This window comes from Ascaphus truei, chromosome 8 (genome assembly GCF_040206685.1).
Source record: "Ascaphus truei isolate aAscTru1 chromosome 8, aAscTru1.hap1, whole genome shotgun sequence".
Classification (NCBI taxonomy): Eukaryota; Metazoa; Chordata; class Amphibia; order Anura; family Ascaphidae; genus Ascaphus; species Ascaphus truei.
This window is the reverse complement of record NC_134490.1, coordinates 37,588,663-37,601,696: the sequence shown is the minus strand read 5'-3', so window position 1 is coordinate 37,601,696 and position 13,034 is coordinate 37,588,663. Positions and strand designations below refer to the sequence as shown.

General features: G+C 45.7%; 1 protein-coding gene across 1 annotated transcript in view; it reads left to right on the top strand.

Annotated features, from left to right (window-relative positions):
* The first annotated feature begins 5,469 nt into the window (after nt 1-5,469).
* Nucleotides 5,470-13,034, top strand: part of PALM (paralemmin) — a 45,968-nt gene continuing 38,403 nt past the window's right edge. The window contains exon 1 of the mRNA XM_075611490.1: nt 5,470-5,625. Coding sequence (XP_075467605.1) covers nt 5,621-5,625 — 5 coding nt within the window. The 5' untranslated portion in view covers nt 5,470-5,620. The remainder of the gene's footprint in view (nt 5,626-13,034) is intronic.

The following is a 13,034-nucleotide window of genomic DNA, read 5'->3' as shown; positions in this document are numbered from 1 at the left end:
GAAAAATTATTTATCACATATATTATTTTAATTATTATATATCTCTGCATGTTAATATCTCTCTCGGTGTGTTATTAAATCTCTCTGCGTGTTATTAAATCTCTCTGCATGTTATTATATATATCTGCATTTTATTATCTCTTTGCATGTTATTATATCGCTCTGAATGTTATTATATCGCTCTGCATGTTATTATATCTCTGGGTGTTATTATATCGCTCAGTGTGTTATTATATCATAAAATTAAAACTATTATATCACTCTGCATGATAATATATTGCTCTGCGAGTTAATATATTTATCTTCTTGTTATTTTATCACTCTGCATGTTATTATAATTCTTGGTGTGTTATTATATCACTCTGTGTGTTATTATGTATCTCTGCATGTTATATATCTCTGCGTGTTATTATATCATTCTGCATGTTATTATACATCTCTGCATGCTATTATATCTCTCTGCATGTTATTATATCGCTCTGCATGTTATTATATCGCTCTGCATGTTATTATATCGCTCTGCGTGTTATTATATTGCTCTGTGTTATTATATCTCTCTGCGTGTTATTATATCGCTCTGCGTGTTATTATACTGCGCTGTGTGTTATTATATCTCTCTGCATGCTATTATATCGCTCTGCGTGTTATTATATCGTCTGCGTGTTATTATATTGCTCTGTGTGTTATTATATCTCTCTGCGTGTTATTATATCGCTCTGCGTGTTATTATATTGCTCTGTGTTATTATATCTCTCTGCGTGTTATTATATCGCTCTGCGTGTTATTATACTGCGCTGTGTGTTATTATATCTCTCTGCATGCTATTATATCGCTCTGCGTGTTATTATATCTCTCTGCGTGTTATTATATCGCTCTGCGTGTTATTATATTGCTCTGTGTTATTATATCTCTCTGCGTGTTATTATATCGCTCTGCGTGTTATTATATTGCGCTGTGTGTTATTATATCACTCTGCATGTTATTATATCGCTCTGCGTGTTATTATATTGCTCTGTGTTATTATATCTCTCTGCGTGTTATTATATCGCTCTGCGTGTTATTATATTGCGCTGTGTGTTATTATATCTCTCTGCGTGTTATTATATCGCTCTGTGTGTTATTATATCGCTCTGCGTGTTATTATATCTCTCTGCGTGTTATTATATCGCTCTGCGTGTTATTATATCGCTCTGCGTGTTATTATATCACTCTGCATGTTATTATATCGCTCTGCGTGTTATTATATTGCTCTGTGTGTTTTTATATCACTCTGCATGTTTTTATATCTCTGCACACAAATCTAGTTTGTAGTTTACATATTGGACCAGGATATATGCACATATAGTACATGTATGGTGTGTGTGTTTGTGTGTATGTGTGTGTGTGTACATATACACACACACATACACACAAACACACACACACCATACATGTACTATGTGTGTATGTGTGTGTGTGTATATACACACACACACACACACACACACACACACACACACACACACACACACACACACACACACACACACACACACACACACACACACACACAGTAATTAGTTGGAGACACAGGAGGAGTTTCTGTTATCAACACAACAAAGTGTGTCAGTAACAGCTGCATCACTCCATACTTTCTATGTCTCAGACCAGAGCTAAGAGGGACCCCCCTCATACCCGCCCCACTTATGTTCAGATGGACATTAGGTCACAGGTAATGCTGCTGCTTGTTTGTAGCTGCGCTCTCTCCTCCAGCACCGTGCTGAGACCAGGATCTACTTGTATTGTATTGTACAGTATGTCTTTATTTATATAGCAAAAAGGAATGAAGATGGGGCACACGGATTTCCAAAATAAAGAGATTTATTAAAGCATACACAACGTTTTGACCCTAAGGTCTTTGTCAAGTGCAAAAAGTAGCTTGACAAAGACCTTAGGGTCGAAACGTTGTGTATGCTTTAATAAATCTCTTTATTTTTGTGCCCCATCTTCATTCCCTTTTGTATGCCGTGGGTTGGATGCAGCCGATTGTACATTGATGGGAGCACCGGTGATTGTATCACTCTTTATCATATTGTGGTGTGCAGCATTTACTCTTTGTTATATCACTTTATTTATATAGCGCCATAAATGTACATAGCGCTTCACAGTAGTAATACTACATATCATATAAATACTTCATAAGAAGTCCTGGTTGCTCCCTGATCCGCCGCAGTCCTGTGCAGGACCCAATATGCATCCCGAGGTGTAATCCACTTTACAAAGAACTAAGGGTAACCAGACCTGTCCCGTCCTCACACACACCACTTCCATCAACACACCCCATCTCTACTCTCCCCCAACACACCCATCTCTACTGTCCCCCAGCACACCCATCTCTACTGTCCTCCAGCACACCCCATCTCTACTGTCCCCCAGCACTCCCCATCTCTACTCTCCCCCAGCACACCCCATCTCTACTCTCCCCCAGCACACCCCATCTCTACTCTCCCCCAGCACACCCCATCTCTACTCTACCCCAGCACACCCCATCTCTACTCTCCCCCAGCACACCCCATCTCTACACTCCCCCAGCACTCCCCATCTCTACTCTCCCCCAGCACACCCCATCTCTACTCTCCCCCAGCACACCCCATCTCTACTCTCCCCCAGCACTCCCCATCTCTACTCTCCCCCAACACACCCATCTCTACTGTCCCCCACCACACCCATCTCTACTGTCCTCCAGCACACCCCATCTCTACTGTCCCCCAGCACTCCCCATCTCTACTCTCCCCCAGCACACCCCATCTCTACTCTCCCCCAGCACTCCCCATCTCTACTCTCCCCCAGCACACCCCATCTCTACTCTCCCCCAGCACACCCCATCTCTACTCTCCCCCAGCACTCCCCATCTCTACTCTCCCCCAGCACTCCCCATCTCTACTCTCCCCCAGCACACCCCATCTCTACTCTCCCCCAGCACACCCCATCTCTACTCTCCCCCAACACACCCATCTCTACTGTCCCCCAGCACACCCATCTCTACTGTCCTCCAGCACACCCCATCTCTACTGTCCCCCAGCACACCCATCTCTACTCTACCCCAGCACTGCCCATCTCTACTCTCCCCCAGCACACCCATCTCTACTCTACCCCAGCACTTCCCATCTCTACTCTCCCCCAGCACACCCCATCTCTACTCTCCCCCAGCACTCCCCATCTCTACTCTCCCCCAGCACACCCCATCTCTACTCTCCCCCAGCACTCCCCATCTCTACTCTCCCCCAGCACTCCCCATCTCTACTCTCCCCCAGCACACCCATCTCTACTGTCCCCCAGCACACCCGATCTCTACTCTCCCCCAGCACACCCCATCTCTACTATCCTCCAGCACACCCCATCACTACTCTACCCCAGCACTCCCCATCTCTACTCTCCCCCAGCACACCCCATCTCTACTCTCCCCCAGCACTCCCCATCTCTACTCTCCCCCAGCACACCCCATCTCCACTCTCCCCTAGCACTCCCCATCTCTACTCTCCCCCTGCACACCCCATCTCTACTCTCCCCCAGCACACCCCATCTCTACTCTCCCCCAGCACACCCATCTCTACTCTCCCCCAGCACACCCCATCTCTACTCTCCCCCAGCACACCCCATCTCTACTCTTCCCCAGCACACCCCTTCTCTACTGTCCCCCAGCACACCCCATTTCTACTCTTCCCCAGCACACCCCATCTCTACTCTCCCCCAGCACACCCCATCTCTACTCTCCCCCCAGCACTCCCCATCTCTACTCTCCCCCAGCACTCCCCTTCCCTACTATCCCCCAGCACACCCTTTCCCTACTATCCCCCAGCCCACCCCATCTCTACTCTCCCCCAGCACACCCCATAACTACTCTCCTCCCACCAGCACGTTGTGTGTCTCACACTCCCCTTGCCTACTCTCTCTCTCCTTCCCTAACCTCTTTGGATCAGATCTATGATTTGGTAATACCGTGACTAGTCTACAGGTTATATCACAGTCTCTCACCCCGCTGTACTGCGCTACAGAGTATGTTGGGGAATCATGAATAGATTGTGTGTCAGAGATGGGTGGGGTCATCCCAATCAAAAAAACGGCACCCTATACGGCTCCACCTTCACTCCTGCACGCCTCGTCCAGGGTGCCTTCTCCCGTGCAGAGGCGCGCTGAGGCTGAGGGAAAGCGGGTGCTTTCCCTGGCCTTGGTTAGTGCGCCATCCGGGGGCGTGTCGGGGGCGGGCCAGTGACGTCACGGAACCGCTCACGTGACCGGCCCTGCGCTCCGGCGAGCGCCAAATCTAAAATTTTCCTAAGACACACGCTTCTGCACGCTTGCAGAAGCGTGCGCGAGCCCCTGCTAAAGCCTCTCTCATTGCGGCTGCAGGAGCTCAGTGCTGAGCGTGAGCGCGCCTCAGCACGGGCGCTGACCCTGGACGCAGCTTTACTCTGCTCCTGTTTATATACTGTGCAGAGGATGCTGTTCCTCCTGTATCCAGCAGGGTGTGCTGTGCGCATGTAGATCAGTGGTGGGCAACTTGATATACCTCAAGTGCCACATGTGCCCTCAAAAGCGCTGCGCATTACTCACATAAATGGTGCACAGGCAGAAGGGACGTAACAGCTGTGGGTAGGAGCATCGCCTTGCTCCGGTTAGCTGCATAATGCCGGCGCGTTGGAGACTCCTGCTCCGCTCCTCTTCTTACCCAGGGAACTGGTGATTAGCGCAGGAAAGGAGCGGGGCAGCACAGTATGTATCAGCGCACTGTTATTAAGCAGATGAGGAAGAGGGGAGAAGCTACGATCCACGCCGGTTACATCTCCGCTTCCTCTGCGCCGGAGTGAGAGGGAGAGCTGGCTCCTGGGAGGGTCAGTGCTTGGGGGCCGCAGGTGTTGCCCACCAATGCAGACCGTCCAACGTTTTGCACAACAAAAAAAAGTATCACTGCAGTTTCTCTACACGTGCTGGATGGAGGTACTTCCAAGCCGTTTCAATGGGAGTCCCAAACCTTTGCAGCGTCCCACACACAAAAACATTTATGTTTAAGAGGTGCAGCTGGTCTTGCAGGACACAATATCATGCACTTAGATTGTAAGCTCTTCGGGACAAGGACTCCTTCCTCATGTTACATTTATGTCTCAAGCACTTTATGTTATATTATTATGTCACATGTATTACTGCTGTGAAGCGCTATGTACATGGATGGCGCTATATAAATAAAGCTATGCATACATACATAGTGTACCTGCTAAAATGGTACAGTTGGAGGGTATTCCAATACTGTACAGTACATTGTGTAGACAAATCTGCTCCTATCTCCAGCAGGGGGTGCTATGCGCATCTACATGTTACTGTGCCGATGTTGCTGCTCCTCCTGTCTCCAGCAGGGTGTGCTATGTGCATGTAGAAGCCACTGTGCAGTGGATGCTCCTCCGTCTGGTCTCCTGCAGGGGGTGCTATGCGCATGCACAATTAAATCCTGTGCAGAGGATGCTGCTCCTCCGGTGCCTCCCTCCTGTCACAGATATACATACACAGGGCCGGACCGGGCTCTGCCGCCTGCACATCACCCCGAGCTGCTGCAGGAAGTTGCACCGGGAACAGCAGAGGCTGCACCATGGAGTGAGTAGGACGGACCATCACATTCTCTACTACACCCTACACAGCATTAAATCACTGCTCCTCTCTGCACATGTCTAATTTGCTCCCTACATCTCCATACAAACCTCTCCTGCATCCCATTCCACACCCCTTCTGTCTCCCTGCACACCCCTTCTGTATCTCCCTGCACACCCCTTCTGTATCTGCCAGCACACCCCTTCTGTGTCTCCCTGCACACCCCTTCTGTATCTCCCTGCACACCATGTGTCTCCCTGCACACCCCTGCTGCATCCCACAGCACACCCCTTATGTATCTCCCTTCACACCCTTCTGTATCTCCCTGCACACCCCTTCTGCATCTCCCTGCACACCCCTTCTGCATCTCCCTACACACCCCATCTGTATCTCCCTGCACACTATCTCCCTGCACACCCCTTCTGTATCTTCCTTAACACCCCTTCTGTATCTCCCTACACCTCTCTACACACACCCACATCTTCCTGCACACACACATCCCTGAATCTCTCTGAACACCCTCATGCATCTTACTGCACACCCCTATTGTATCTCCTTGCACCCCATCCTTTTGTATTGTTATGCCTCAAGGCTGGTCCTCAAATTCCTGATCTCACATCTGCTCCCTGCACCCTCAACTGCTCAACCCATCTCCGTAATGCTGCTGAATTTTACTTCTCTTTGCATGGTCCCTAATGCTCCGCCACCCTGTGCTGTTGTTGTCCTCCTCCTGCCTCCCTGTGCTGCTCCTGCCTCCCTGTGCTGCTCCTGCCTCTCTCTGCTGCTCCTGCCTCCATGTGCTGCTCCTACCTCCCTGTGCTGCTCCTGCCTCTCAGTGCTGCTCCTGTCTTTCTGTGCTGTTGTTGTCCTCCTCCTATATCTCTATGCTGCTCCTGCCTCCCTGTGCTGCTCCTGCCTCCCTGTGCTGCTCCTGCCTCCCTGTGCTGCTCCTGCCTCCCTGTGCTGCTCCTGTATCTCTGCTTCTCCTGCCTCTCTGTGCTGCTCCTGTATCTCTGCTTCTCCTGCCTCTCTGTGCTGCTCCTGTATCTTTGCTTCTCCTGCCTCCCTGTGCTGCTCCTGTATCTCTGCTTCTCCTGCCTCCCTGTGCTGCTCCTGCCTCTCTCTGCTGCTGCTGCCTCTCTCTGCTTCTCCTGCCTCTCTGTGCTGCTCCTGTATCTTTGCTTCTCCTGCCTCACAGTGCTGCTCCTGTATCTCTGCTTCTCCTGCCTCCCTGTGCTGCTCCTGCCTCTCTCTGCTGCTCCTGCCTCTCTCTGCTGCTCCTGTATCTCTGCTTCTCCTGCCTCCCTGTGCTGCTCCTGTATCTCTGCTTCTCCTGCCTCTCTGTGCTGCTCCTGTATCTTTGCTTCGCCTGCTTCTCCTGCCTCCCTGAGTGTCCTTGCTGTAGGATGTTTGTCTGTGTAGGGAGTGTCCCTCCTGTCCCCTGGTGTCCTTCATTATGTGTGCAGTCAGTGGATAGGGGAGGGTGGGGTGCAGTTGTTGGTTTGGGGGGATGTATCAGACCTCATGTGATCTGGTTATTTAGCACCAGGTGGCAGTGCCACTGTCACCTCTGGGCACATGTGTGTGACGCCTGTCAGTACTGTGCTTGCCCTGGATGTGCGGGTGCTTTGAGTGTGTGGGAGCCTCACTGACCCAACAACCACTTGTGCGGCTCAGCGGGATGTTTCTACTGCAGATTCAGGATATTAACCCTGTCAGGTGCTCAGAGAGCGGAGAGAGAGGCTTCAATAAGGAGCCACAGGCACCTCCAAAAACAGGGTTTAAATTCCCTGAGTGCCAGAAGAAATATAGTAACACGCAGAGTGTTATAATAACACGTAGAGATATAATATATAATAACACGCAGAACGATATAATAACACGCAGAGCGATATAATAACACGCAGAGCGATATAATAACACGCAGAGCGATATAATAACACGCAGAGAGATATAATAACACGCAGAGCTGTATAATAACACGCAGAGCGATATAATTACATGCAGAGCGATATAATAACATGCAGAGCGTTATAATAACATGCAGAGCGATATAATAACATGCAGAGCGATATAATAACATGCAGAGATATAATATATAATAACACGCAGAGCGATATAATAACATGCAGAGATATAATATATAATAACACGCAGAACGATATAATAACATGCAGAGATATAATATATAATAACACGCAGAGCGTTATAATAACATGCAGAGCAATATCATAACATGCAGAGATACAATACCATGCAGAAAGATATAATAACATGCAGAGCGATATAATAACATGCAGAGATATAATATATAATAACACGCAGAGCGTTATAATAACATGCAGAGCAATATCATAACATGCAGAGATACAATACCATGCAGAAAGATATAATAACATGCAGAGCGATATAATAACATGCAGAGATATAACATATAATAACACGCAGAGAGATATAATAACACAGGGCGATATAATAACATACAGAGATATAATAACACGCAAAGAGATATAATAACACACAGAGATATATAATAACACGCAGAGATATAATAACACGCAGAGATATATAATAACACGCAGAGAGATATAATAACACGCAGAGAGATATAATAACACGCAGAGAGATATAATAACACCCAGAGAGATATAATAACACGCAGAGATATATAATAACACGCAGAGAGATATAACGCGCAGAGAGATATAATAACACGCAGAGAGATATAATAACACGCAGAGAGATATAATAACACGCAGAGATATATAATAACACGCAGAGATATAATAACACGCAGAGATATAATAACACGCAGAGATATATATAATAACACGCAGAGATATAATAACACGCAGAGATATAATAACACGCAGAGATATAATAACACGCAGAGATATATAATAACACACAGAGATATAATAACACACAGAGATATATAATAACACGCAGAGATATAATAACACGCAGAGATATATATAATAACACGCAGAGATATAATAACACACAGAGATATAATAACACACAGAGATATATAATAACACACAGAGATATAATAACACACAGAGATATATAATAACACGCAGAGATATAATAACACACAGAGATATATAATAACACGCAGAGATATAATAACACGCAGAGATATATATAATAACACACAGAGATATATAATAACACGCAGAGATATAATAACACACAGAGATATATAATAACACGCAGAGATATAATAACACGCAGAGATATAATAACACACAGAGAGATATAATAACACACAAAGATATAATAACACGCAGAGATATAATAGCACGCAGAGAGATATAATAACACACAGCGATATAATAACACGCAGAGATATAATAACACACAGAGGTATAATAACACACAGAGGTATAATAACACACAGAGGTATAATAACACGCAGAGAGATATAATAACACACATAGATATAATAACACGCAGAGATATAATAACACACAGAGAGATATAATAACACACAGAGGTATAATAACACACATAGAGATATAATAACACACAGAGGTATAATAACATGCAGAGAGATATAATAACACGCAGAGATATAATAACACGCAGAGATATAATAACACACAGAGAGATATAATAACACACAGAGATATAATAACACGCAGAGAGATATAATAACACGCAGATATATATAATAACACGCAGAGAGATATAATAACACGCAGAGAGATATAATAACACGCAGAGAAATATAATAACACGCAGAGAGATATAATAACACGCAGAGAGATATAATAACACGCAGAGATATATAATAACACGCAGAGAGATATAATAACACGCAGAGAGATATAATAACACGCAGATATATAATAACACGCAGGGATATAATAACACGCAGAGATATAATAACACGCAGAGAGATATAATAACACGCAGAGATATATAATAACACGCAGAGAGATATAATAACACGCAGAGCGATATAATAACACGCAGAGCGATATAATAACACGCAGAGAGATATAATAACACGCAGAGTGATATAATAACACGCAGAGAGATATAATAACACGCAGAGAGATATAATAACACACAGAGATATATAATAACACGCAGAGTGATATAACCACCAGCTTAAGTTCTTTCAAATCTAAGGCTGTCTCACACTTTAATCTGGTCTGTAACTGTTTCATACGCCCATAATATATATTTTCTTTAACTGTGCATGCAATGTCTTGTATATAATGTATACCTTGTTCATTTATGTAACTGTACTTGTAACCATGTATTATTTGTTTTACTCTGTGCCCAGGACATACTTGAAAACGAGAGGTAACTCTCAATGTATTACTTCCTGGTAAAATATTTTATAAATAAATAAATAATAACACGCAGATTTTATAAATAAATAAATAATAACACGCAGAGAGATATAATAACACGCAGAGCGATGTAATAACATGCAGATATATAATAACACGCAGAGAGATATAATAACACGCAGAGAGATATAATAACACGCAGAGAGATATAATAACACGCAGAGATATAATAACACGCAGAGAGATATAATAACACGCAGAGAGATATAATAACACGCAGAGAGATATAATAACACGCAGAGATATATAATAACACGCAGAGATAATTAATAACACGCAGAGAGATATAATAACACGCAGAGAGATATAACACGCAGAGCGCTAATATAATAACACGCATAGATTTAAAGCCAGAGATAGGGGGGCCAGGTACATTGGGGGGGGGGGGGAACCTTGTCTGTTGGCTGTGCCAGTGTTCATCCTCCTGCTGTAAGAAACTTAGAAGTTGGGTTACCCCTTGGGTAATATGACCCAGATGCTCTGTGCAGCACATCACTCAGCCGGGAGCTTTAAACTTCAATGAAATTCCACAGGAACCCCCTGGGAGGTGGGGAACACTGGAAGAGAAAGGGACCCTCCTAACAGGTCACATCTGGGAGCCAGATGTCAGACAGATCACAGGTCAAACCGCCCCCCCCCCCCCCATAGTACCTTTCTGATTAACCTCTGCAGTGCTGAAGAGGTGAGGAGGGTTTGGGGGAAGGTGTCCCTGCGTGTGCGTGGGTTTATAGTACTGTGATAAACTGTACTAATCCACACACTGGCAGGGAAGGGTTTACTTAATGGCAGCAAGTGTGCGCTAGTGAACATGCGCAGGAATTAGTGTGTCTGTTCAGTAATTAGTGTAAAGCAATGTTTAGGGCTAGGCCCACAAATCCCCGTTCAACCAGGGTTCATAATGTGGCGTTCCCTCAAACAGAAGCGGACGCCACGTTTTCTAAGATAACATGGTATCATCACAGCTAGTTATATGCAAAAACATCGTCGTCCTAACGACATCTCATTAGGGTAAACGTCACGTTATTCTAGCATACCGCTGTGTTATCTCCCAGTACCTTGGCGTCATGCCAGTCTCGGTGTTCTCCCTAAGCAGACCCCCAAATAGTGCTTTTGCTGAAGGGTAGAGAGAGGAGAGGTAATGATGCAGGGAAATAATACAATGGTATTAAAAGGATGCCTGACTATTTCAGTGTTTAAATGGGGGTAACACCAAGTTTAGGTATAATAACATCATGTTAAGGGCATGTGTTAAGGGAGAAGGAGCGGCTCAGTGAGTAATGACACTGACTGCAAACAATGAGTCTGAATCTGGGAAACCTGGTTCAATTCCCGGTGTCTGCCCTTGTGACCTTGGGCAGGTCACTTTATCTCCCTGTGCCTCAGGCGTAAGAAATCTGGGCAGGGACTGTGCCTGTAACTATCCTATGTGCTGTGTACTCTGCACTATCCTGTAGTTGTGACGTGCTCTGAGTCCTGTCGGGAAGAAACTTTCATATGAAATAAAGTTATTATTCATCTTAATGGACTTTAGTGGATATGCAATGTCATGACAACACTTCATTTGCATATCATTGCTAATGTCCCTTAAAGGGGAAATCCCTCCTAGTACAAAAAGTGAACTAATTCCAGTGACATGTTCCAAGGGCCCTCTGGGTAATCGATACACTTTTAGGTGTCAGATTTGAGTAAAATAAAAGGTATTTAATTCATTTCTTTAAAGTGACACTTGGGAGGGGCGGGATTGCTGCTCTTGTGTGTGATGTCACTGGGTGATCAGCCAGAGTTCCCCCTCCCCACTTCCCCTTATCTTTATTGGGGGCTGTCTGATAAGGACAGGTGGGATTAGGGGGGAAGGAAACACATGATTGACAAACACTTCCCCCTTTAGAGACCCCGAAGAAATGTAACTGTCCAGCTACAGTATGTGGGTATGCACGTTTACAGGTATCTTATTGTGACTGGCAGCTAAAGCGTCAGTGATAACAGTAGTGTCACAGGGCATATTAGCGTTACCCTGTTACTGTAATGAGAGCTGTCATAGTATGGCCAGGTGCTTCATGCTGTAAATAGTGAGTGTATACAGGTAGTGTACAGTACAGTATATTGGACATATTGATGCTATAATGCAAGGGTGTGTTCAACTCCAGTCCTCAAGACCCCCCTCTTTGACTGAGCCACTGATTGAGGTACGTGATGCTCTATGCAGGAGGGAATGAGGTTATACAAGGATTGTGCAATTAAATAATTAATTCGTTGACCGTACTCGGATCCTATCACTTCTCACCTGGACCGCAGGGCTGTATCCAAATATACTTACACCCTGTCTGTTGTGTTAGTGACCCCTTAACCCATATCTCATGACTACTTAACCTCTTCACCACAAACCCCTCTCCCATTCTGTGGGACTGCAAACCCCTTAACCCCTCTCCCATTCTGTGGGACCACAAACCCCTCTCCCATTCTGTGGGACCGCAAAGCCCTTAACCCCACTCCCATTCTGTGGGACCGCAAGCCCCTTAACCCCTCTCCCATTCTGTGGGACCGCAGCCCCTTAACCCCTCTCCCATTCTGTGGGACCGCAAGCCCCTTAACCCCACTCCCATTCTGTGGGACCGCAAGCCCCTTAACCCCTCTCCCATTCTGTGGGACCGCAAGCCCCTTAACCCCTCTCCTATTCTGTGAGACAACAAACCCATTAACCCCTCTCCCAGTCTGCGGGAGCAGAAAACCCTGAACTTCTCTCTGTCTGTGATTTCACATAATTAAAGGACAGCATAACATTATCCCAGACGTGGATGTTAAACATTCCGGGGATATCGAGCGCTTTTAGGCTTAAGTACATGGGCAGTAACGCTGGCGGTGCCGCTGAGCTCTGCACACTGCCTTTATTACCTCTGACATGTTGCACCTTTTCCCTGGGCCTGGAAGGTTTGCATGCTTTGTAGTGCATGGCTTATACTTGATGGATCTCTAGATAAATGGTTGAGCTTTGTTAGTGACAGTTCGTTGTCTCCCTAAGTGCCCTGTTGCCTCCAGACCAGGGAGGAG